The sequence below is a fragment of the Strongylocentrotus purpuratus genome, unplaced genomic scaffold, assembly GCF_000002235.5.
Source record: "Strongylocentrotus purpuratus isolate Spur 01 unplaced genomic scaffold, Spur_5.0 spur5_scaffold_12, whole genome shotgun sequence".
Classification (NCBI taxonomy): Eukaryota; Metazoa; Echinodermata; class Echinoidea; order Camarodonta; family Strongylocentrotidae; genus Strongylocentrotus; species Strongylocentrotus purpuratus.
Genome location: NW_022145597.1, coordinates 15,404,381 through 15,424,899, shown reverse-complemented (window position 1 = coordinate 15,424,899; position 20,519 = coordinate 15,404,381). Strand labels below are relative to the sequence as shown.

At 38.4% G+C, this 20,519-nt stretch overlaps 1 protein-coding gene across 1 annotated transcript; it reads left to right on the top strand.

The window, feature by feature from the left end:
- The first annotated feature begins 1,160 nt into the window (after positions 1 to 1,160).
- On the top strand, positions 1,161 to 6,202 carry LOC115922474 (diamine acetyltransferase 2-like). Its single transcript, XM_030981387.1, has 3 exons — positions 1,161 to 1,173; positions 1,971 to 2,173; positions 6,005 to 6,202. Exons 1-3 carry the CDS (start codon positions 1,161 to 1,163, stop codon positions 6,200 to 6,202), a joined length of 414 nt encoding a protein of 137 aa, XP_030837247.1.
- The last annotated feature ends 14,317 nt before the right edge of the window (positions 6,203 to 20,519 follow it).

Here is a 20,519-nt window from a genome sequence, read left to right as displayed (position 1 = left end):
TGGGAATTACAAACACTGTTTCGTATTCGGAATATGAAACTATCATGTTTTTGTTGGAAATACGAGCTTCCGGAATTAAGAACGTTTGGAGTAACACATTTAATTTCGCCTCGGATAACTAATCACAGTTTAATTTTCCATATATCCCAGCTTATAGGTTCAGAAGCTTTTGAATTATTAAACATTACGCACTGCGATGTTTCTACGTGATGACTTACTTTACTTATCTCATGCAATTGCTAATATATACTCGAAACAATGCTTAAAGATGAAGTTGAGTTCTGGTCATGCGATTGCATTGTGAAAGAAACGGTGTGGAACCGACCAGAAAAGGTTGATCATCTATAGCATATAAGAATTTTTGTGTATTGCAAGGTTCTGGAATCATGAAAATGATAAGAAATTTGGCCAAGTCTTGGTAAAGTTACAAACACTTGCACAGAAAGATGTATATGGGACTACACGATTTTTACGATGTTACATGCATTTTTAGAATATGAAGGCATTTGAAGAGCCATGCTTTTTAGGGAACATGTCTTAACTGATGTTCTTCCACACTTGCATAATAAGAATGAGCAATGCTCACAAACTTATTTTTCACCTCTTCCCAGAACTCAACCTTCTCTCCTCTCATTTATCCTCTTTTAATATTATTAGAAAGTTCATACAAAACTTAAACATCAACTCAGTTCGCCATAATCTTTATCTCATTTAACAGCAGTGAGAGGATACAAGTCTCTCTAGAGATTTAGAAAGTAATCGGGTTAAACCCCCTGAAAATACTTTTCAAGACCGTCACCACTACTGGGCCAGAATGGATTAGACCACATAGCGAGGTCACTGACAGGTGGCTATCTCATTAACTCAGCTCTCAACTAACATAAGAAAAAGAGGATCATGGGGACCAACAGGCACCGATTTGGGAAGTTTTCTATATAGAGGGAGCAAGTAGCTACAAGTAGGACAGTGGGGCTTAAAGTTATCATTAATGGCAAAGTTTCCATGGAAGTTTACCATTAATGGCAAAGTTACCACCAATGATAAGTTTTATGCAACGGGCCTAAGGGTTCATACTTAAAATGAAATGCGGTTCGTTATTCCGAAGGTACATAAAAACGATACATGGTTCTATCCCCACATTTGAAAAATACTGGGTAAAAATGTGCCATCAGGGTAATTATGTATCCACCCAATTTTGGACGTATTCTACTTTTTAAACCAAACTTGTCCAAGACGAAGTAGTTTTTCTATATTTTTACCCTAATTGGACAAGTTTGGTAATAAAATGCTTTGTTCGATACAGGTCAAATATTTGTTTCATTAATAAAATATTGTAATTAAGCTCGTGCTGGGCATTCGGAATTATGAACAATATTATTTTTGGAATTACGAACCCTATTTCATTTTCGAAAGTATGAACCCTATTTCGTTTTTCGGAAGTATAAGCCATATATCATCATGATCATGATCTTTTTTTTTCAAATACGAACCTTCAGAATGATGAAAGTTTGGAGTACCGAACCTTCGGTAAATTTTTTCCCCTTACATCGTGTATACATGTATGGCAGCGTTCGGAACCTTTTGAAATTTCAAACATTACGCACTGCCAAACGACATAGCAACAACTTACCATTTGCTTCTACTTTATGACCTATATTACTTATCTCATGCAATTGCTACTTAGAAAAAACGTTAAACGCATGTCACCTGCTAAGATGCAATCATATAGGCTTACCATCCATTTTTGAATGGCCTGAATCATCATCTCCATTTTAATTTTTTGTTATACAGAAAGCACGAGAATTTCTTAAACAGTAATTCAACTAAATAAACTCCAAAAGGCCATGAGTACACCTTGATGAACCTAAACCCGTCTAATTTAAAGAAATTTATTATTATTATTTTTTGTTTCGTTCCTGCATTTTCATTGCCAGAACTATAATTTTACACATTGATTACATCATCTTCAGATCTTCGTCGAGATGGGTTTGGAGATAATCCTGTGTTCGAGAGCATCGTCCTAGAAGACAGGGAGGCTGATGAGGAATCGTCTATCTTGGGCTACGCCCTCTTTTTCATGGGCTTCTGCTCCTGGAAGGGGCGACTCCTCTATCTTGAAGATGTTTATATCAATTCTGAATACAGAGGTAGGCAAACAGTTATACAATGGATATTTTAATACTTTGTTCACTAGAAATGTGCCCTCTCCTTGAAATGTGTTTGATTTTAAGATCAACATAGTGAGATTCTAAAAAGAATGTCTAGAGGGTAATTGCGCAGATCGAGGTGAGGTGCATGATAAACACTGGTCTTTTTAGACTATTGGGGTGTCGTAATCGAGTGATTTAATGTGCGAAGGTCGTGTGTGCGTGTGTATTAAAGTGTGTGTCAGTTGGGGGGGGGGGGGGGGGAGGGTAGGGCTGCATCCCCCTCCCGAGAAATTCGAAATCACCCATATTTAGGCACTCTGATTATCTTTTCAACTTACTTGATGACAAAATAAATTTTTTAATATATTAACATGTGAATTGAAAGGTCATATTCTGGAAGGCAGCCAAGATCAGAATGTTCCGGTACATCACGTATGTGAAGTGTAAAGTCTACTGCACGCAGTGCAAAGGCTGAGAAGGTGTTTTTTGGTACAATTGTTTACATTTTCATTGTCAATTTCAATGTGCAACATCTCGCTATCTTGATCACAACTGGAGCAAAACGTAAATCATTGTATGTGAAGTGTAAATTCTACTGCTATCAGTGCAAAGGCTTAGAAGATGTTTTAACACAATAAATACCTTTTCAATTTCAATTTTAATGTGCAACGTCACAACCTTTGATCACAACTGGAGCAAAAAGCACTATACTGTATTCAAGATATAAGTTCCAAACATTACTTCCGTTAAAGATAAAGGTGAGTTCTGGTAAAAAAAAGAAAATAATTCTCACAGAATCAACCGAAAATTACACTGACTGTTCAAGATTACAAATAAATGTCATTTGTCAAACATTTTGGTAGAAAATGTATACTGGCTGAGTAATGAGCAAAGAAAGATTAGGAAATCAAGGTTAGCAGCCCCGACACCATTTGTGTAGTCCCATACACATCTTTATGTGTACAGTGCTTGTTACTTTACCAAGACTCGGCCAAATGTATCATGATTTTGATGACTCCAGAAATTTGCAGTACACACCAATACTTACATGCTACATGATCAACTTTTTTCTGATCCATTCCACTCCTTTTCTTTCACGATGCAATCAGAACTCACCTTTATCTTTAAGAGAAACTGGGAAATTTAACTTCCGTCTCTATTTTAACAAAAGAGACATAAAAGTAGACTATAATAGTCGATACACTCGTACGCGCTCGCATAGAAAAGGGCCCAAGTCCGACCTGGTCTCCGTGCATAAGTTTATTCTTTATTTTCTTCATACTCCTTTATCACCAGCCCTTCGAATGTAAGGTCAAGTTCTTTTTTGAAAGGTTGATTTGATACTCCTATATCTGTACACAATTTGTTTTCTTCATGTAATTGATAAACTTTTCAGAGCGATATTAGCGTATTATATTTAAAGCATTTTCTGAACAATATAATTGAAGATAATAGAATAATAATTATTACAACAAAATGATTATACTTTTAACCGAGAAAGAAAGGGAAAGTAACACCATCAAGATATCAAGGTATAGTCAATGAGAATGATTCGGGAATCGTAATTAGAATTATAACTATTTATTCATTTTCAACCTTCTCAGAACAATATAGTTGACATAATAAAAAAGGAATACTAGTATTACAAACAATATTATTCTTTGAACATAGAATATACATCTAGTATAATACCACCAAAACTTACCATTGATGGTAACTTTACCATCACTGGTAACTACCATGAAAACCTGATTTTGATTGGCTGTTGACCCCTAGCTATTACAATGGTAGTTGGCATTGATGGCAAAGTTACCATCAATGGTAAGTTTTATGCAATACATGAGAATGGTTCGAGAATCGTTATACAAATTATACTATAACCCCCCCCCCCGACATTCTCACAGAATTTATTTTTTTCCCCTCCAAACTTGTCAGTTTTGTTTGAAAGTATACTCACTTGCTTCTCATTTGTATAACAAATCTTGATACATTGCTTAATTGTCTGGAAAGCCAGGTTTTTGGAGCGAAACATAATTGTTGTTTGGTCCGAATTATTAAACAGTTTAAAACACGTATCCAGTCGGTCAAACGATTACATAAGTTTCACAAAAATGATCATAACTTTGAAGTTTTCAATGAAATTCTTTGTAAGTTCACAGGATACTACTACTACTTTATTTATGTAATTTCACTGGGAATAGCCGGATAATTGTTAAGATGTTTAGATCAAATTGTCGTTGCATTGTTTATGAGACACCCTGTATATGTATATAGCACTCAAGTTTACACATGTTTGTTTACCAGGTACTGGTCTCGGTATAACTCTGTTACACGCCGTAGCGCAGGTATGTATAACTATGGACTTGGCATACGCGTCTTCAAAATCAATATATCTAAAACAAGATCTTGTCCTTTGATCACATGCACCAACACGACCGACACCCCAGGGCCCAGGCCGACAACAGACCGACACCAGACCGACAACAGACCGACAACAGACAGACACCAGGCCGACACCAGGCCGACAACAGACCGACACCAGGCCGACAACAGACTGACACCAGACCGAACGAAAATTCATGTATTGCATTACGTTTAGGGCCGAGAATCTTGTCTGCTTGGAGTCGGTCTGAAGTCGGTTTGATGGTGTAACAGGTATACAGGTGTTACTGTGAAACATCATATTTTCATGCGACACCTCAATAGATTGAATTTCTGTGAACTGGTTAACCTAGCTTTTAGTACATGACTTGTAATGAATTGTTTCAGTTTATTTAGCCTTAGTATATATACATTAGATCCCAAATAAAACGTTCCCATTTTCTTCCCCTATTTTCTTCTTTCTCCAACCCCCTTCCCTCTCTCTGACCTTCTCTCTGTCTCTCACTCACTCATATTTTTCTCCCTTCTCTTTTCTCCTATCCAACCCAATGCAATCTAATCCCAAAGATGTTCGATATGGTGCATTTTCCTTGTATTGTAGTTCCAAAAACGCTGCACAGTTATACTAGATCCACCTGTGTGGGCCACTGTAAACAAAAAAAAAGGCCGAAACAATCCACTGTTCCCTTTGCAAAAGGATAATGGGACTTCAGTAGTGTCTTGAAGCGGTTAACAGATCTAGCTGTCTTCACAATAGTAGATATCTCTCCTCGTTTGTTTGACTGTCTGCCTTTGTGAACTCTTTCAATATTTGCAGATTTCTGAGGAGAGTGGTTGCAAGGCTATCACTATGAACATCACGGACAAAGGAAGCGGCCAAATATACAGTTCCTCGAGTAGACAAAGGAACATCCCTTCACTGCTATTATGTAAAAAGGTGAATATGCATGTGACACCTGTTCAACACATTTTTACATAAGATAGATAGAAATGGTTTTTATTAAAAAGATCATCGCAGCCAATGGCTGAATTGCGATCCATTTCACAAGGTTATATACAATACAATTGCAATTCAAATTGAAATAACACAAAATATGACATAAATCAATAATCAAACATATAGACATTTCATAAAAATTCATTGATCAGATTCAAATTTTTGTAAAAAAAAGAAAGAGATAGGGAGAGGTGTAGGAGAGGGAGAGTTGGAGTGATGACAAAGAGAGAGAAGGAGAGAAAGAAAGAGAAGGGGGACGGGAGAGAAAGACGGAAAGAGATATAGAGAGGGAGAGAAAGAGAGAGAGAGAGAGTTGAAGAGAGGAAGAGACAGACAAAGGGTACCTTATCTTTACAGATGAGGGGAGATGGCAAGAAATATTCAGTAATGCAGAAAACAGCAGTGAAGGGATGTTCCTTTGTCTACCTGAGGAACTGTACATTTTGTCCGCTTTCTTTGTCAGTCATATTCATAGTGTATCCAGGGTACTGTCGTTGAATGGAACCCGGATGTCATGAAGCTCTACAAACGGATCGGTGCTAGGGATATGACGGAGAATGAGAAATGTCATCTAGTGGCCATTGGCCAGGCCGATGTCCAACGATTCGCCCAGACCGAGCTGCCAATGTTCAACAATGGATCACAAATCGTGTCATGTGAGCTTTATCTGTGAAAGACTGAACTGAACTGAACTGTCCTGTCAAGGGGGTGGGGGTGGGGGGGGGGGGGGTGGACTACATTTTATGACTCAGCATTTGTCAACGTTTCCCTCAAACTCAATGGTCTCGCTACAGGGGGAATGGTGACAAAAGGAAGAAAGAAAGTGACAAGACTAAAGAGAAAGGGAAAGAGAGAAGGGGAAAAGGACGTCTGACCTACACGTACCTCCCACGTCCTCCACTAGCCTTGCAAATGTGCATGTAATTTCCCGAGTAAGGAGTTTGCCCCGACAATCCTTCCAGTACAGTGACCTATCATTGGGTGTATCGACGTACGGGCATATTTTCGTGTAGGGGGGGGGGGGGGGAAGTAACGCTGAATATCTTTCAATTTTTCTTGATACATGTATTTTATTTATTTATTTTTATTTTTTGGGGGATACATATTTGGTTAATAGCATCACACATTTTGAATATTCAATTTCTCTCTTACATGCACTACCACGACTACGTAGATTAAAACAAAGTGGCATTTTGCAATACATTAATGAGTTTTGTCAACGTCAATGTCTAGATGCCCTGAGATCTTTATTTATTCCATTTCAAAACAAAGTTATCAAATAACAAAATCATTGAGGCGGGCCGAAATAAAAAGGAAAAGAGGAGGGGGACAAGAAACAAGGGATTGTCATATTAACAAAGTTTATTTGGCCTTATAACATATGCCGTCGTCATTGGGAGAACTTTGTGAACACAATGACCATGATGGTTGGTATTGGATGACGGGAAATATATTTTTCAGGAGAACTATATTTTCTCATACCCTGGCTTGAAAATTGAGTCCTTGTAAGGCATTTCATTACTTGAAAAATATTTGCTGTGTAAACAGGGATATTGTATGTCTCTGGTCTAAATAGAATAGGCACAGTGAATTCTTGACGTTTGAATAAACACGGTATGTATTATGACGTCATGGCACATTGTGTGCTGAATCATGAATATATATATGAATGCTAGGCCAAGTCCTAGGAAAATCACCTGTCTCCATAATAGATGTATACCCACAGGAAACTCGTGAAACAATTTGAATTTTCAAGATTTTCTCTTCACAAAGAATCGAGAATTCAATTAACAAAAGGCCGTGAGGGCCTCTTGCCCGGAAATATACCATCCGGATCCCAAATATTGAGAGCATATTTTTATTGCAAAGATGTTTTTTATTCATTAATATACACTAGATAAAGTGTCAAAAAATACACATCCGGTCATCTCTTTGCCACGAATCATCCTGATTTATCAATTTTGCAAGAAGTAACACGAACGATTTAGGGGAAGAATTATGGTAAGAATTGTATTTCGATATAAAAATAAAACAAATAAGGTTATATTCGGGCGCCATGCTGCCCGAATATCGTCATATCATTATGGGGATCGACCTCGCTGCCTAAAACTATTCCTACTTTGCGAGCGAGCAAAGCGAGCGATGAAAAATGCACTTTACTATCTCTTAAATGTCATTGCCTCTAATCAAAATACCTTAATGGTATCTATGGGCGTGTCGCAGTTTCTGATACTTTGTTTCATGAAGTTTACCTTATTTCAAAATATATTGACTCGCGGCTCCCCGGTTGGCAAACGTTGTGCTATAGACGTTCAATATTTCAGGGGGAAGGGCGGATTGACTAGGCCGGTAGGGGATCAACTCCTTGCCCCTTTAGAGTGGGACAATTTGCATTTTAAAGTGAAAGAGACAAACGTACACATACTCTCTCTGTCTCTTTTCCAGTAGGTCTTCTATCTTTCACTCCTGTTTCCATTTATGTTTTACACTCTGCTGTAGGCCTAACCTACAACAAGGAGTCAGATCGGATTACTCAAAGCTTTCTCGATGATCGTTTAATGCACCTCTTACAACAGATTTCATTTAGGACTTATCAGGTTTGGGGCCCACGTTACTTATTCACATAATAGTATAATCTGTAAAGAGCGCTTTTCGAGCTACTCTCCTCATATCATTTCACGTTCTTGAGCATTTTTTTCTTCATTTCTCTCCTCGCTCTCACCTCTTTTTTTTTTTTTGGGGGTGGGGGGGGGGGGGGGGGCATCCAATTTTCTTTCAATTTCTTTGTTGTTGTTGTTGTTGTTTTTTTTTTTTTTTGGGGGGGGGGGCACATGCCCTCTGCCCTATACCACCAGTTTCCCCCGTGACCCCCGTTTCTACGCCACTGATGGCTGCCGACTAGTGTATAGGCTAGTCTGGACTGACGTTTTGATGTTTAATAGACACGCTGATAACGGCTGATTATGTGTTGAATGTAAAAAGATAAGATGATGCAGCTTAACATGTCAATAATGGCTTATCATAATCTTTGTCTGCATTTTCAATCGGCAATTTTTAACGACAAGATAATGCGACAAAGGGGAAGAAGAAGAAGATAAAGAAGAAAAAGACGAAGAAGAGGAGAAAGACGAAACGTGAGTAGATGTACTCTGCATGATGTGACTAAAATGTCAATCATAGCTTATCCCAATCATTATCTGCTCAAACGGCAATTATCGGTACGATGAGAGAATTGAAAGAAGGCCAAACAAAAAACAAGAACAAAAGAAAAGAAAACAAAAACGAAAACAAAACTCGAAAGAGAGGAGATGAAAAACAAGAATATGAATATATGGTTCAGAATGTTTGTTTTTAAAGGAATAACAGTCCGAAGAATTTCTCAGAAAAACGAAATAATGAATAATAATGAGCTTTCCCTCTAAAAGTGGCCGGAATATGTCCTTCATAGTTTATAAACACATTCTATGTTCTCAGAATGCTTTTGTATTGAATTGGTAATTGTACAAAAAATCTTTTAACCTGTATATATGTGTCAGCGCTCAAAATACACGGGGGCGGTGGGCGATTCGCCCCCGTGAGCTCCATAATCGCCCCCGTCAGGTTGCTCACGGGGGCGATTGCAAAATTAAAAATCGCCCCCGTGGAATTATAAAATAAAGATTATCTTTTCTAATATAACTTTAACACAATATTGAGTATCAATTTTTAAACCTTACACCAATTAAATGGAACTTAGATGGCGCTTTCTCTCCCATCTCTATGTGTATTACCGATACAAATAACGAAAGATCGCAGAGCAGCTAGTGCGACCGTCAGCAGTGGCTATACTGGGCCGGTAGTACCGGTGAGCACGCTGACGCCCAATATATGCCAGAGCTGTTGACGATCGCGCAAGGACTGAAACATGGAGAAGTTTTTCGTTGTGAAAAGTGTGAATCCTCTGAAATCTGGTGATTCTAAAAGACCATCAAATAATGTAACTCGACCAGTAAATCAATATTGAGAAGAAGAAGAAGCCCAAAGATGTCGCAGGGGCGGATCTAGGCGGTTTAGGGGGTTTAACCCCCTCCCCCTTGGGCTGCCAAGTGAAAATGTGATGTGCATAGAAAAATACTATCATGTGTCTAGACCTACGCAGTATTAGTAGATGTCAGTAGATGCCAGGGCCCCGTCTTACAAAGAGTTGATATCAATCGTAAGTTATTTGCGATTGATATCAATCGTAACTATGTACATAAGAGATAGGAGACTGCAAACTTGCGATTGATTGGAGGACTTACGATTGATTTGGATCGATCGTAACTCTTTGTAAGACGTGGCCCAGGAAAACATCACTAATGGGTTCAAAAAAGCACCAAAAATAGTTTTGCTAAAGAATGTAATTTTGTAATACAAAAACTTCAAAAACCTGTGAGGGGTAGCATACAGCTGTACCGATGTGGGGGGGGGGGGGGTGGCAGTGACCCTCCAATCAAATTTAAAAATGGGTTTATTTCTAATTTGATACCAGCGATTTACAAATGTTGCTAAAATGGTATTATTTTTCCATGAGCTCCCAGGGGCTCTACCCCCTGTACCCAAAGAAGGGCTCTTAGGCGGGCACCTGGTTGCTCATCTGGCCGTTATTAAATGCCTAAAATCTCTGAGCTACCGGGGGCTCTGCCCTCTAGACCTCACTCCAACTAGTGACCTGCCAGTATCACAAATAAGGTATCACAATATGCTCATCTGACCGTTATTAAATGCCTAAAACCCTGACTGCTCATCTAATTGTAATTAAACGCCTAAACCCCTTAAGCTTCTTGGGGCTTTGCCCCTGGACCCCACGCCAATTTTAGCTCCACTTCCTTTGCTCGCTTTGCTCCACCTGATCGTAAATACTTTAGCCCCCCACACCCCCCTCCCCAACTTTTTTACTCATTACGCCACTGGCCCCTCTTACTCAATATGTTCCTTCATCCCTCACATTTCGTCCCCCCGGGTCATGAAAAGAAATCGCCGCCCCTGATTGTAGGTGTTTGAAGCCCTAATTAATTAGAGAGCCAGCTAGCTTAAATCTACCCTATTATCTTTCGTCATATATTTCTTTGTTTTTCCTTTTATCTATCCTCTTCTTTTTCGTCATGTATTTCTTTGGTTTTTCCATATAAATGTATTCTCTTCTCTTCCGTTATGTATTTCTTCGTTTTTCCTTCTCTACATCCTCTCCACCCTCCTTATGTATTTTTTGTTTTTCCTTTTCTATTATCTTTCCTTCCCTGGGTGTACATGGGTTCAAGTCTCAGTTTATTCAGTTTTGTTGCCTATATTATCGAGGCAAAACAATAAATAATCAAAGTCTAATTGTTTGTGACCTCTTTGCAAGCTTTACGTATATCTTGTTATGTATGAAAATGAGTTCATACTGGAATCTGGGCTCGCCGTGTTACGAAAAAATAAGACGCCTCCGGCCATGACTAGAGGTTGTTGCAATATGAACGTAGGTTGTCTCATTCAGTGACTAAGACTGCAACAGTTTATGTCATGGAAGCTTTAAAAATAATTCTATGCAAACCGTTGGGTATGAAACAAAAATACATACTGCACAGTCATTCGCTGGGGAGGCTAAACTCCGTTGCAGCTGACCATGTACTAGAGGAGACGACACTTACATCCTAAAGTGTTGTGAAGGGAAAATCCCTGTTTCAGCCCCAAGAGTTAGTGGCTACGACCCCTCGTGAACGGAGTACTCGTGATACGTGTTTTCTACATTATCTTTTTTGATATTGTCCATCTTTATTGAAAGCTTTTGCGTTGGCTCTTTCTTTTTTCATTTTCCTGGTGGCACTACCGGGTCATTAGCCCCCCCCCCCACAACGGCGGAAGAAATGAGTCCAATCTCTTTATTCTAGCATAACAATAGGGAGTAGATCATGTTAAGGCGTTAAATACTCTTGAAAGTACAGAAGGTTGACGGATTATTTGTGACAAAAAAAAGGGCTGTTTCTCCTTCTAACTTTCTTCTATGAAGTTAATCAGGCAGTGTTAATGCAACAAGGGTTTCTGTTATTTATTACAATAGGGAGCAGAACATTCGAGGCGTAAAGTACTCTTCAAAGTACAGAAGGTTGACAGATTATGGGTGGCACAATAAAGGGCCGATCCTCCTACTTCTATGTCTTCAATCGAGCATTAGGGACTTTTAGATTTGCAAGTCGACATAGTGGACTGCTACGTGTGGCGTCCTTTTAAGGCACTGACAGTGCCTTAAAAGGACGTCATAGTGTCTTAAAAGGACGCCACACGTAGCAGTCCACTATGTCGACGTGCAAATCTAAAAATCCCTAGTGTCGAAGCAACCAGTGAACGAATGAAGAAATACGTTGTCCAATGTGATCTTCACTACCTCCTGGACAATAACCCTTCAGATAAATTAAAGTTTTCTGTTTAAAATTGAGTGTCCATTAAAGGTACTATGTCCCTTTTGCAGCCAACCTCAAATTCTGTAGAACTTTGCAGGAATTATGAATATGTCATGTATGTCCTATCTGTGAAATTTAAACGTTAGCAGTGTCCTCATATTCAAATTATGCAAGGAAACCCGTTTACTTGCTAGACTTCACTGTCAGACACCATTGACTGACTGACTGGCTTCTTTTCTTCATTGATGATAACATACATGAAAAGAGTTGTAAAGGGTACATGAGCATTTGTCTACATCAATAACCCACTTCTTGTGATGGCCAAGATTAAAGTGATTGAATCTTTGCGCAGCATAAAACGTATGACCATTCGGTACAATTGTCTAAAAATCAAGACTATTAATTTTGGGCTCTATCGCCCTAAAGTCGATTTGACAACTAATAGTCGTTATTTTCCCACTTGAAGACATTTTCAAGCCCCACTTTTTTTAGGGAAGTTCTAAATTAATATTATCTTTCAAATGCAGTTGGAATTTAACTTTTTCATTTTTTTGGGCCTGCAAATGGGACATAGTACCTTTAAGAGATAGAGAAATTTCACGTGACAAGCGATCAGGACCGCATATAACGTGATTTTTTTTCTCCTTTGGGGCACTGCAAAAATGGATATGGATATTATCATAGGTCGTCTAAAGAGAATAGATCCTGAGTCATACCATTTTGAAAGAAAAAAATATTTTAGTCACTTTGTGTGTTGGAACAAACAGAAAAGATGTCCGCCAGCTACATCACAGAGAGATTACTGATTCAGTCAATTTGAGAAGCCCGTACCGTAGTGATTACAACTTTAACAAACTTTATAATTTGTTTCATATTTTTATCTGTCCGATTTAATTCAAACTTTCACCAGTCAATCTGTTTTGCCCTTATCTGCTTTCCTCTAGCCAAGAGTAGTTTGCTATGAAGGTTGAAGCACTTTAGACCTATACAGGAAATGCATAATGTAAAAATTATGAACCGCCGCTGACAAATATACGACAGGAAAATTAAATTTTAAACTTTAGAATCATTATCTTATCAGGAGATGGAATTCTGAAAGATGTGCACTTTAATGATGGGTCAGTAACCAACAAGTTATGATCTTGGAGGTCACGGAAATGAAAGGGATCCGGTAACTTTGTCTTAGATCCTTTAAAAAAAATCCTTGATTTAGCTCATGCTGCAATGATAATTATAATCAGTCAGGAACCCCATGATTTTTACAAGCCGATCGCCTGTCTGATTATCAAGATATTTATGATTGAAAATCGAATCAAATTTTGCGTTTGCCAAACGGTTTTCATAACACTGAGTCTATTGGGGAGAGCTAGTATGGTAAAACCGGTCACTGAAAGGTTTTTACTTTTTTGAGGCACTTCTTGATGATTTTGAAGCGCAATTTTTTAGGGCTTTAATATAACACCATATCACAGACACTGATAACACGTAGGGCCGTTCTTCTCAGATTTAACATTGTTAAACGATCCCTTTAAATTTAAGCAATCGTCTCATACATTTATATTTGATTATAACACCCATATTTATTTTATTGTCTGTCACATTATATTACCTGCAATAACAAGAAGACAAGATACCGGGGTCAGCTAGTAACTCCATGGGGTCATCAACCTGGACCTTGTTTATAATGTCTTAACAAAATACATCTGTCACACTAATGAAACCTAGGCCAGACCGTCTACAGATCGAGCAGCAAACTGCATTAACCCCAAAGGCCGAAATCGGTCGGTTCGGCGGTGTGACTGGTCCGGGATAAGATTTTGAAATATATGTAAAGATACCTGGAGAACCACAGTTTATTAGTACAACATTGATATGACTCGATACCTAGACAAGTTATAGATATACTCCAGTTCTGGTAAAAAAAAGAAAATTAATTCTCACAGAATCAAACGAAACTTACACTAAATGTTCAAGATTACAAATAAATGACATGTGCCAAACAATTTAGGAAGAAAATGTATACTGGCTCAGTAATGAGCATAGAAAGACAAGGAAATCAAGGTAGTACTAGCCCCGACACCATGTGTGTTGTCCTATATATATTTTTCTGTGTACAGTGCTTGTTACTTTACCAATTAATACTCGGTCAAATTTATTATGATTTTGATGACTCCAGAACCTTGCAGTGCACACCAATACTTACATGCTACATGATCAACTGTTTCTGATCCTTTCCACACCTTTTCTTTCACAATGCAATCGCATTACCAGTACTCAAGTTTATCTTTAATTCATAAAGGTGATATCATAATGTCAGATTGAGTTCACCTCCAATTCAGAGCTTTTAATAAGAGATATTCAATAAATCGTCAAGCCCGGTTCTTTCACATGTTATACCTCGGTCCCAACGACTTCAGACCGACTCCAAACCGACCTATTCTCGGCCGTAGACGTAATACCATATTTTTGTTCGGTCTATTGTCGGTGTGACTAAGGTATTAGGGACTTTTAGATTTGCCGAACGACAGCGTGGATTGCTAGGATCGACGTCCTTTTAATGCACTGCCTTAAATGGACGTCACACGTATCAGTCATTGCAAATCTAAAAGTCCCGTATTAATGAGTTTATACCGTATAGTCACACCGCCTAACCGACTTCAAACCGACTCCAACAGACTGATTCTTGGCCGTAGACGTATTTTTAATTTTTTTTTTCGTTCAGTATGTAGTCGGTCTGGTGTCGGTCTTGTCGTTGTGACTATTATCATGACTATATTACCCCCTCGCTTATTAACCGGCTAGCTATTTCGCCGCTAAGTATTTTTTTCACGAATTGGACCCCCTCTTTGGCCCCCTCCCCTGCCGCCGGCTGGATCCGCCCCTGATACCACGACAACCTCCATAAATTTCACGAGGCACAATGGAAAATGAATGCAAGAACACCCAATCTCCCCCAAAGCCCCTCAGCCCCCAGATTCCCTCTAAAATTATTTCTCTGGAACCGTTCCTCAATGTATCGACAAATGATCCGACTTAATCCAAAGACAAATCCATAGGAACTATTTTACTTTATATACCTCACTTAAGAAATCCAGCCATCTGATTGGTCGAAATTGTATTCATAAACTTTAACTATTCCTATAAAATTCCCGGTAAAATTCCAAACCCATGTAATAGTTCTAAAATAATAGTTCAAAAATCCCAGTTACCATGGTTACCGGGAAAATAGTTGAATACCCATAGGTTCACATGTTAAAAACGGGTTTGAGCGATCTCGGATACCGTACGTGTGCGAAGAATTGGTCTGTAATATTTCAAACCGAAGGCAAAAATTGGCTGAAGAAACTCGCCCAAGATTTCAACTTCTTGATGATGATCAAATGCAAGAGGCTTGCTGACAGCAGGGACATGCTAGACAGAGCACCAAAAAGGATACGTTAAATTCTCCATCAATTTTTTTCAAAAGTCTAGGCCTATAGATTCTAGTAAGTAGGTCTAGTGCTAAAATCCTTCCCGTAGAGATTGCACGGAATTCAGATTGCACACAACTATGGCTATGCATTGGCATTGCGCACTGGCGTTGCATTGCAATATGCATTGGCATTGCAAACTAATATTGCTCGTGATTCTGAAGGTGATACTCAATAAGTGAGGTGTCATATGAAAGCGCAGGTTTTTCTCCATATTCCCCACAGGGCCGGCTCACCCCCAAAATTGTGAAAATATCTTGCTTAGACTAGAATCTAGATCTAGTCTACTCTCAAAGATACACTCATAAAAAACAACCGTACAGATAAACTAGAGAAAGGCCAAGGTGGTGTCATAAGTTGACTCTTTTGTTTCCGGCATATAAAAGTATTAATGACTGCTTTAATATTCGAGAAATAGTTGTTTTTATACGCTCTCGGGAAGGTTACAATTAGGCTATTGCCCTCGGCACGCCTCGGGCAATAGCAAAATTCTAACCTTCCCTTGAGCGTATAAACACAACTATTTCTCTCAGAGCAGTCATTAATACTATAATAATAGTTTCATATATGCTTGCTTGGTCAAAATTTCAAAGGAGATTAACGACAAAAAATCAGACGTAGATTGACATTTCTCGGCTGATCAAACAATTATATCCCACGGAATGCAGAGGTCATCTATTGATTTGAACCATGACCTCAGTATCAGGTCAAACAGGTAACTTTAAAGAAATATGTACAACTACCCCAGTTACAATGACCTATTTGTTTGTTTTTGAATACTTGAACCTCAGTCTACTTTGAGAAGAAAAAAACCTGGTACAACTTTTTTTTACAAAAATGGGTTACTTCCTTGGACCCCAAAGATGTAACACGATGCCTTATCCATCATAAAAGATGATTAAAATGAAACGGAGCCAGTTAAAAAAAAAGTAGGCACTTTCCCGGTGCCATTTCCCGGGGCCATTTTCAACAAAGCCTCAAGTCTAATTTCTCTCCCCTCTTTCTCTTCTCTGTCTCCTATACTCACCCCATTGGATGTCCTCTATTTCACCTCTTTCTCCCTCCCCTCTGTCACCTTCTCTCTTTCGTTCTTTCAACTTCCTCTAAAACAATGGACGTGCTCCCTCGTGTATCTAATAATAATATTAATAATAATACATTTATAGAGCGCAGAAACTATCGAACATCAAGTATATTCTACTGCGCTACAAGAGCTCCTGCATGGTATGCTTAGATTTACAGTTAATTGAAAAGATGTGGTTTCAGTTTTAATTTGCAGATATTCAAAGATGGTAATTTCCTGACTTCGAATGGTAAGTTATTCCAGAGTTTTGGGGCTGCACAGGCATATACTCGATCACCTAGCGTTATTTTTGTTTAGATATCCATTTCCCCCTTTTTCTCTTTCTCCCCTGACTCTCTATCGCTTTCTTCTTAATAATTGGCGTCAGGGCAAACCGCTTTATATATTATTTCCAATTTGTTACCCTTTATCTGGGCTTTATCGAGACTTCATTCAGTTTTGCTTTCCGAAGAAAGCGAAACGTTGTCCCAATTACACCGAGAACCTAGAGCCCAAGGGCCGAAGAAAGGTTGTACGGATATATTCCGTTGACAGTTGGTCTGTAGTCGATTTCCTACGTTGACCTAATTCTTATCTTCAACCCTGAACCTTGCAAACAACCTTCAAACTCTGACCCTAACGTCGAACCTATAACCTTAAATCTAATCGCAACCCTAACTCTAAACCTGTGACGAAATTAATTGGGAACAATAACCCTGTTTACTAATTATATCCATATTTTTTCAACACAAGTTTCCCTTTATAACTTAAAGGCTTGTTAGAGGCTTGCCCGGCATAGTTACAGCTAACGTATGCAAAGCGGATTCCATTCATAGAGAAAACGGCTGATAACCAGGGATACGGGAGAGAAACATGTACAGATTGATATACATTAAAGGGGGTGTAGCATGGCAAATACTGGTTAACGCCATCTACAACTTCTTTAGGACAACTGCACGTAAACGAATGGACCTGAATTACGGTCAGCGCGCGCTAGCGTTCGCAAACATTCTCCTCACGCTTCGGTTCCGCTTATGTTGCACACACGCGTGAATAGACCAGCTAACGGTTAGCACATTACTGCAATGACCCCGAATATCCACAGATCTTAAAAACATGAAGAGGTCCCACTTTTTACATTTTGAAATAATCACTCCTACAGCGATGGAGGTGCTATATAAATAGCCTTTGTTTCCCCTTTTCAAAGAATACTTCCACCTGTGTATCATGGATGGCACTGAATGTGCATGAATGAATAATGTTACATAACTTTCATGAACACGTATCTCATCTCCGTGTATTTCAAAATTTGTTCTGCAATGACCTTTATCTGCTCATGCTCAGACTACAACCGTGAACTGGCTTATACTGTGGTCGTGTCGTCCCGATTAGCGTCACTAGTCCCGACTAGTTCCGAGTCAGGCACGGGATAGACACGTAGTCTCGTCATGCTACACTCCCTTTAATAAACAAGCCTGTTATCGAAGTAGCACAATGACCTCAAAACGGTTGTCTCACAATCAAGAACAATTTTGACCTAGATTTCTATAAACCCGAGATTCGGACTTACATAACCCCGGCGGGCAAATACGTCAAATTACTATTGTGACGTAGTATGATTTGTTTCTTTCTTTTATTCATAATTTTATATTGCTACTCGCGTTGCTGTCTTTTCTCACGTCTACTAATTTGTTGACAGACTGAACTCAAATATTTTCCACAGGGTACGTGCTACATTTTGGCCTTGACATGCTCATAAACTTGACAAAGGTATCAGACGAAACGATATATATACGGCTTTCTTTTTCCTTTTTTTTAAACGTTTTTCTTTTAAATTCTCAATTATTTGTTTTATTGAATGGTTTCTGTTTTATATGCAAAATGAATATACTTCCTTGACATCGAATGCTACCCTCCAATAAAATAAATTTTAATCAATTACAGTAAAGAATTTGCTGTTTAATATGAGATTATAAGATTGAAAACTAATCAAAAGCAAAGCTTTGTGGTTTGGTTACAATGCATTCACGCAAACTCCATCTCATTTCTACCTATATCGACCTACCTTCCCCCCAGTCGCTGAAATGATTGTGCAACTCCAAGCAAATATTATATGAAAATGCTATTTCATTTGGAGCAAGTCGCTTTGCGTCCTCCTCGGTTAAAGCTTGGCCTGCCTTCACTCGTCACACTATTCTATAAGTAAAAAAAACTCTGCTAACCACTAAAAATACCTAAATTACCTATAAATGCAAAAGCTTTCTAAATAGAAAAATTCTTTGATACAAACAATCAGCTATGGTTTGATTCAAGATCCGTTTATTAATCACAAGTTAAATGGTGCGTGGACATTTAGCCTATGTGTCAATATCTTGACAATGTAGTTACAGTGTTGCAGAACTAGTTAAATGGTTCATCAATTTAGATGAAAGGAAAAGAAATCTACTAAAATTCCAAGTATATATTATAAAAGATTTTAAAAAAGGGGAAAATTTAAATGTATTCCCGTAAGAGAATGATTAATTTTCTCCCTGGAGGCTGGGGAAATGAGTAATTTCAAAGGAATTCAAAGTCATGGTTGCCTTGCTTCCTACTACATTTTGGATTAAAAGGTTACTTAACTTGCATTTCACAATTGTGAATGACCTTGTAACCTCGACCAGATGAATGCTCATTGCGGGATACATACGCATTCCATATATTCGCAAATAGCCTACGGCCGATTTTCATTTTATTTGCTACCGTTGAGAAGCCAAGCAAGTAAAAGAGACTAAATTGTATTTCAAAAACGGTTATTAAAGGTGAAGTTTAACCCCCAAAATGTTTATTATTATTATTGTGATGGAGTGAGATATCAAAAACGATACATTACTGTCATAGACTATTGTCATAGAAATTTAGCAATTGTCATCAGGTCATATAGATAACATGTTTTATGAAACGGGCCCCTGGACTCTGTAATCAATCAAACTCAAATTGGCAACGCTGTGACGTATCACGCGGACTCCTCTCTCTCATTTGCTCTGTACAAAAAGTTTCATCATGGACAGAAAGTCCTGTATCGTTTCATAAATATTCATTTTTCTTAGTTGCTGATGAAGGATATATATATTTTGTCCATGCAGGGGTTGTGTAGAAACATATGTGCCATGAATAGATCCACGCGGCATGTACTTGAGGGAGAAAGTACAAGATTACTATTTTACAAAGCAAATGAGTGGATCTTGCAAGATACGTCACAAAGTTGTCTACTTGTTTTTGATCTATTGAAATTTTCAAAATTAATACCTTCCTAATTTTTTATAGGAATTTGCCCGAACTTTCACTGATCGGTTTCTCTAAATTTTTCTGTTTTTATTTTCATCTTTTAGAACCAACCAAATAGTATCAAGCTAGACTCCCCCTTTAACGAATGAAAGAATGCGAAGAGATTCTTTCACAAATGTTTATCGTTCCGTCTCGGTGTATAGAGGAGTTTTTTGTTCTTCTTTTCGCTTACAATTGTCCCTAATTCCGGATTATCAAAGAAAGAACTCTTACGTCAGGACCACTAATCTTGTATTCAAAGTCGTCTCGGAGGTGGTTTAATATCATGGAGTTGTCGATACAAAGCCGATGTATCTTGAGTTACCCCACGATTTTATTTATTACGTCACATAGGTATTTACAAGAAAAATTCGTATACTACTATAATATAAATACGAGTGAATGAGACTATAATATTCTGTACCTTTCGTAGTATCTCACAAAGCACGATAATCCTGCATTATCCGGCCAGTCAAACTGTGGCAACTCGATTCTTGGTACTACACCTATACTAGCATTCTGTATTCCCAAATTTGCACAATTTTGACCGAAGATTTACGCGGGAATAGCTGCAAAATCCCGCCATTGCATGATGCAAGACCGATAAAATTAAGAGGCAAGAACGAAGAGTCATATTGCCTCATATGGCAAAGACTTTGTCGGTTTACATTTTAGTATCGATGGGTACATAGGAGTCCGTCTGCCGGTTCGACTGATTTTTTCTGACAAGATGCACGTAGCCCTTGATAT

Coding starts and splice junctions, on each gene's coding strand:
- LOC115922474 (XM_030981387.1), top strand. Junction 2,174..6,004: donor AAACAGTTATACAATGGATA/TTTTAATACTTT, acceptor TCATATTCATAG/TGTATCCAGGGTACTGTCGT.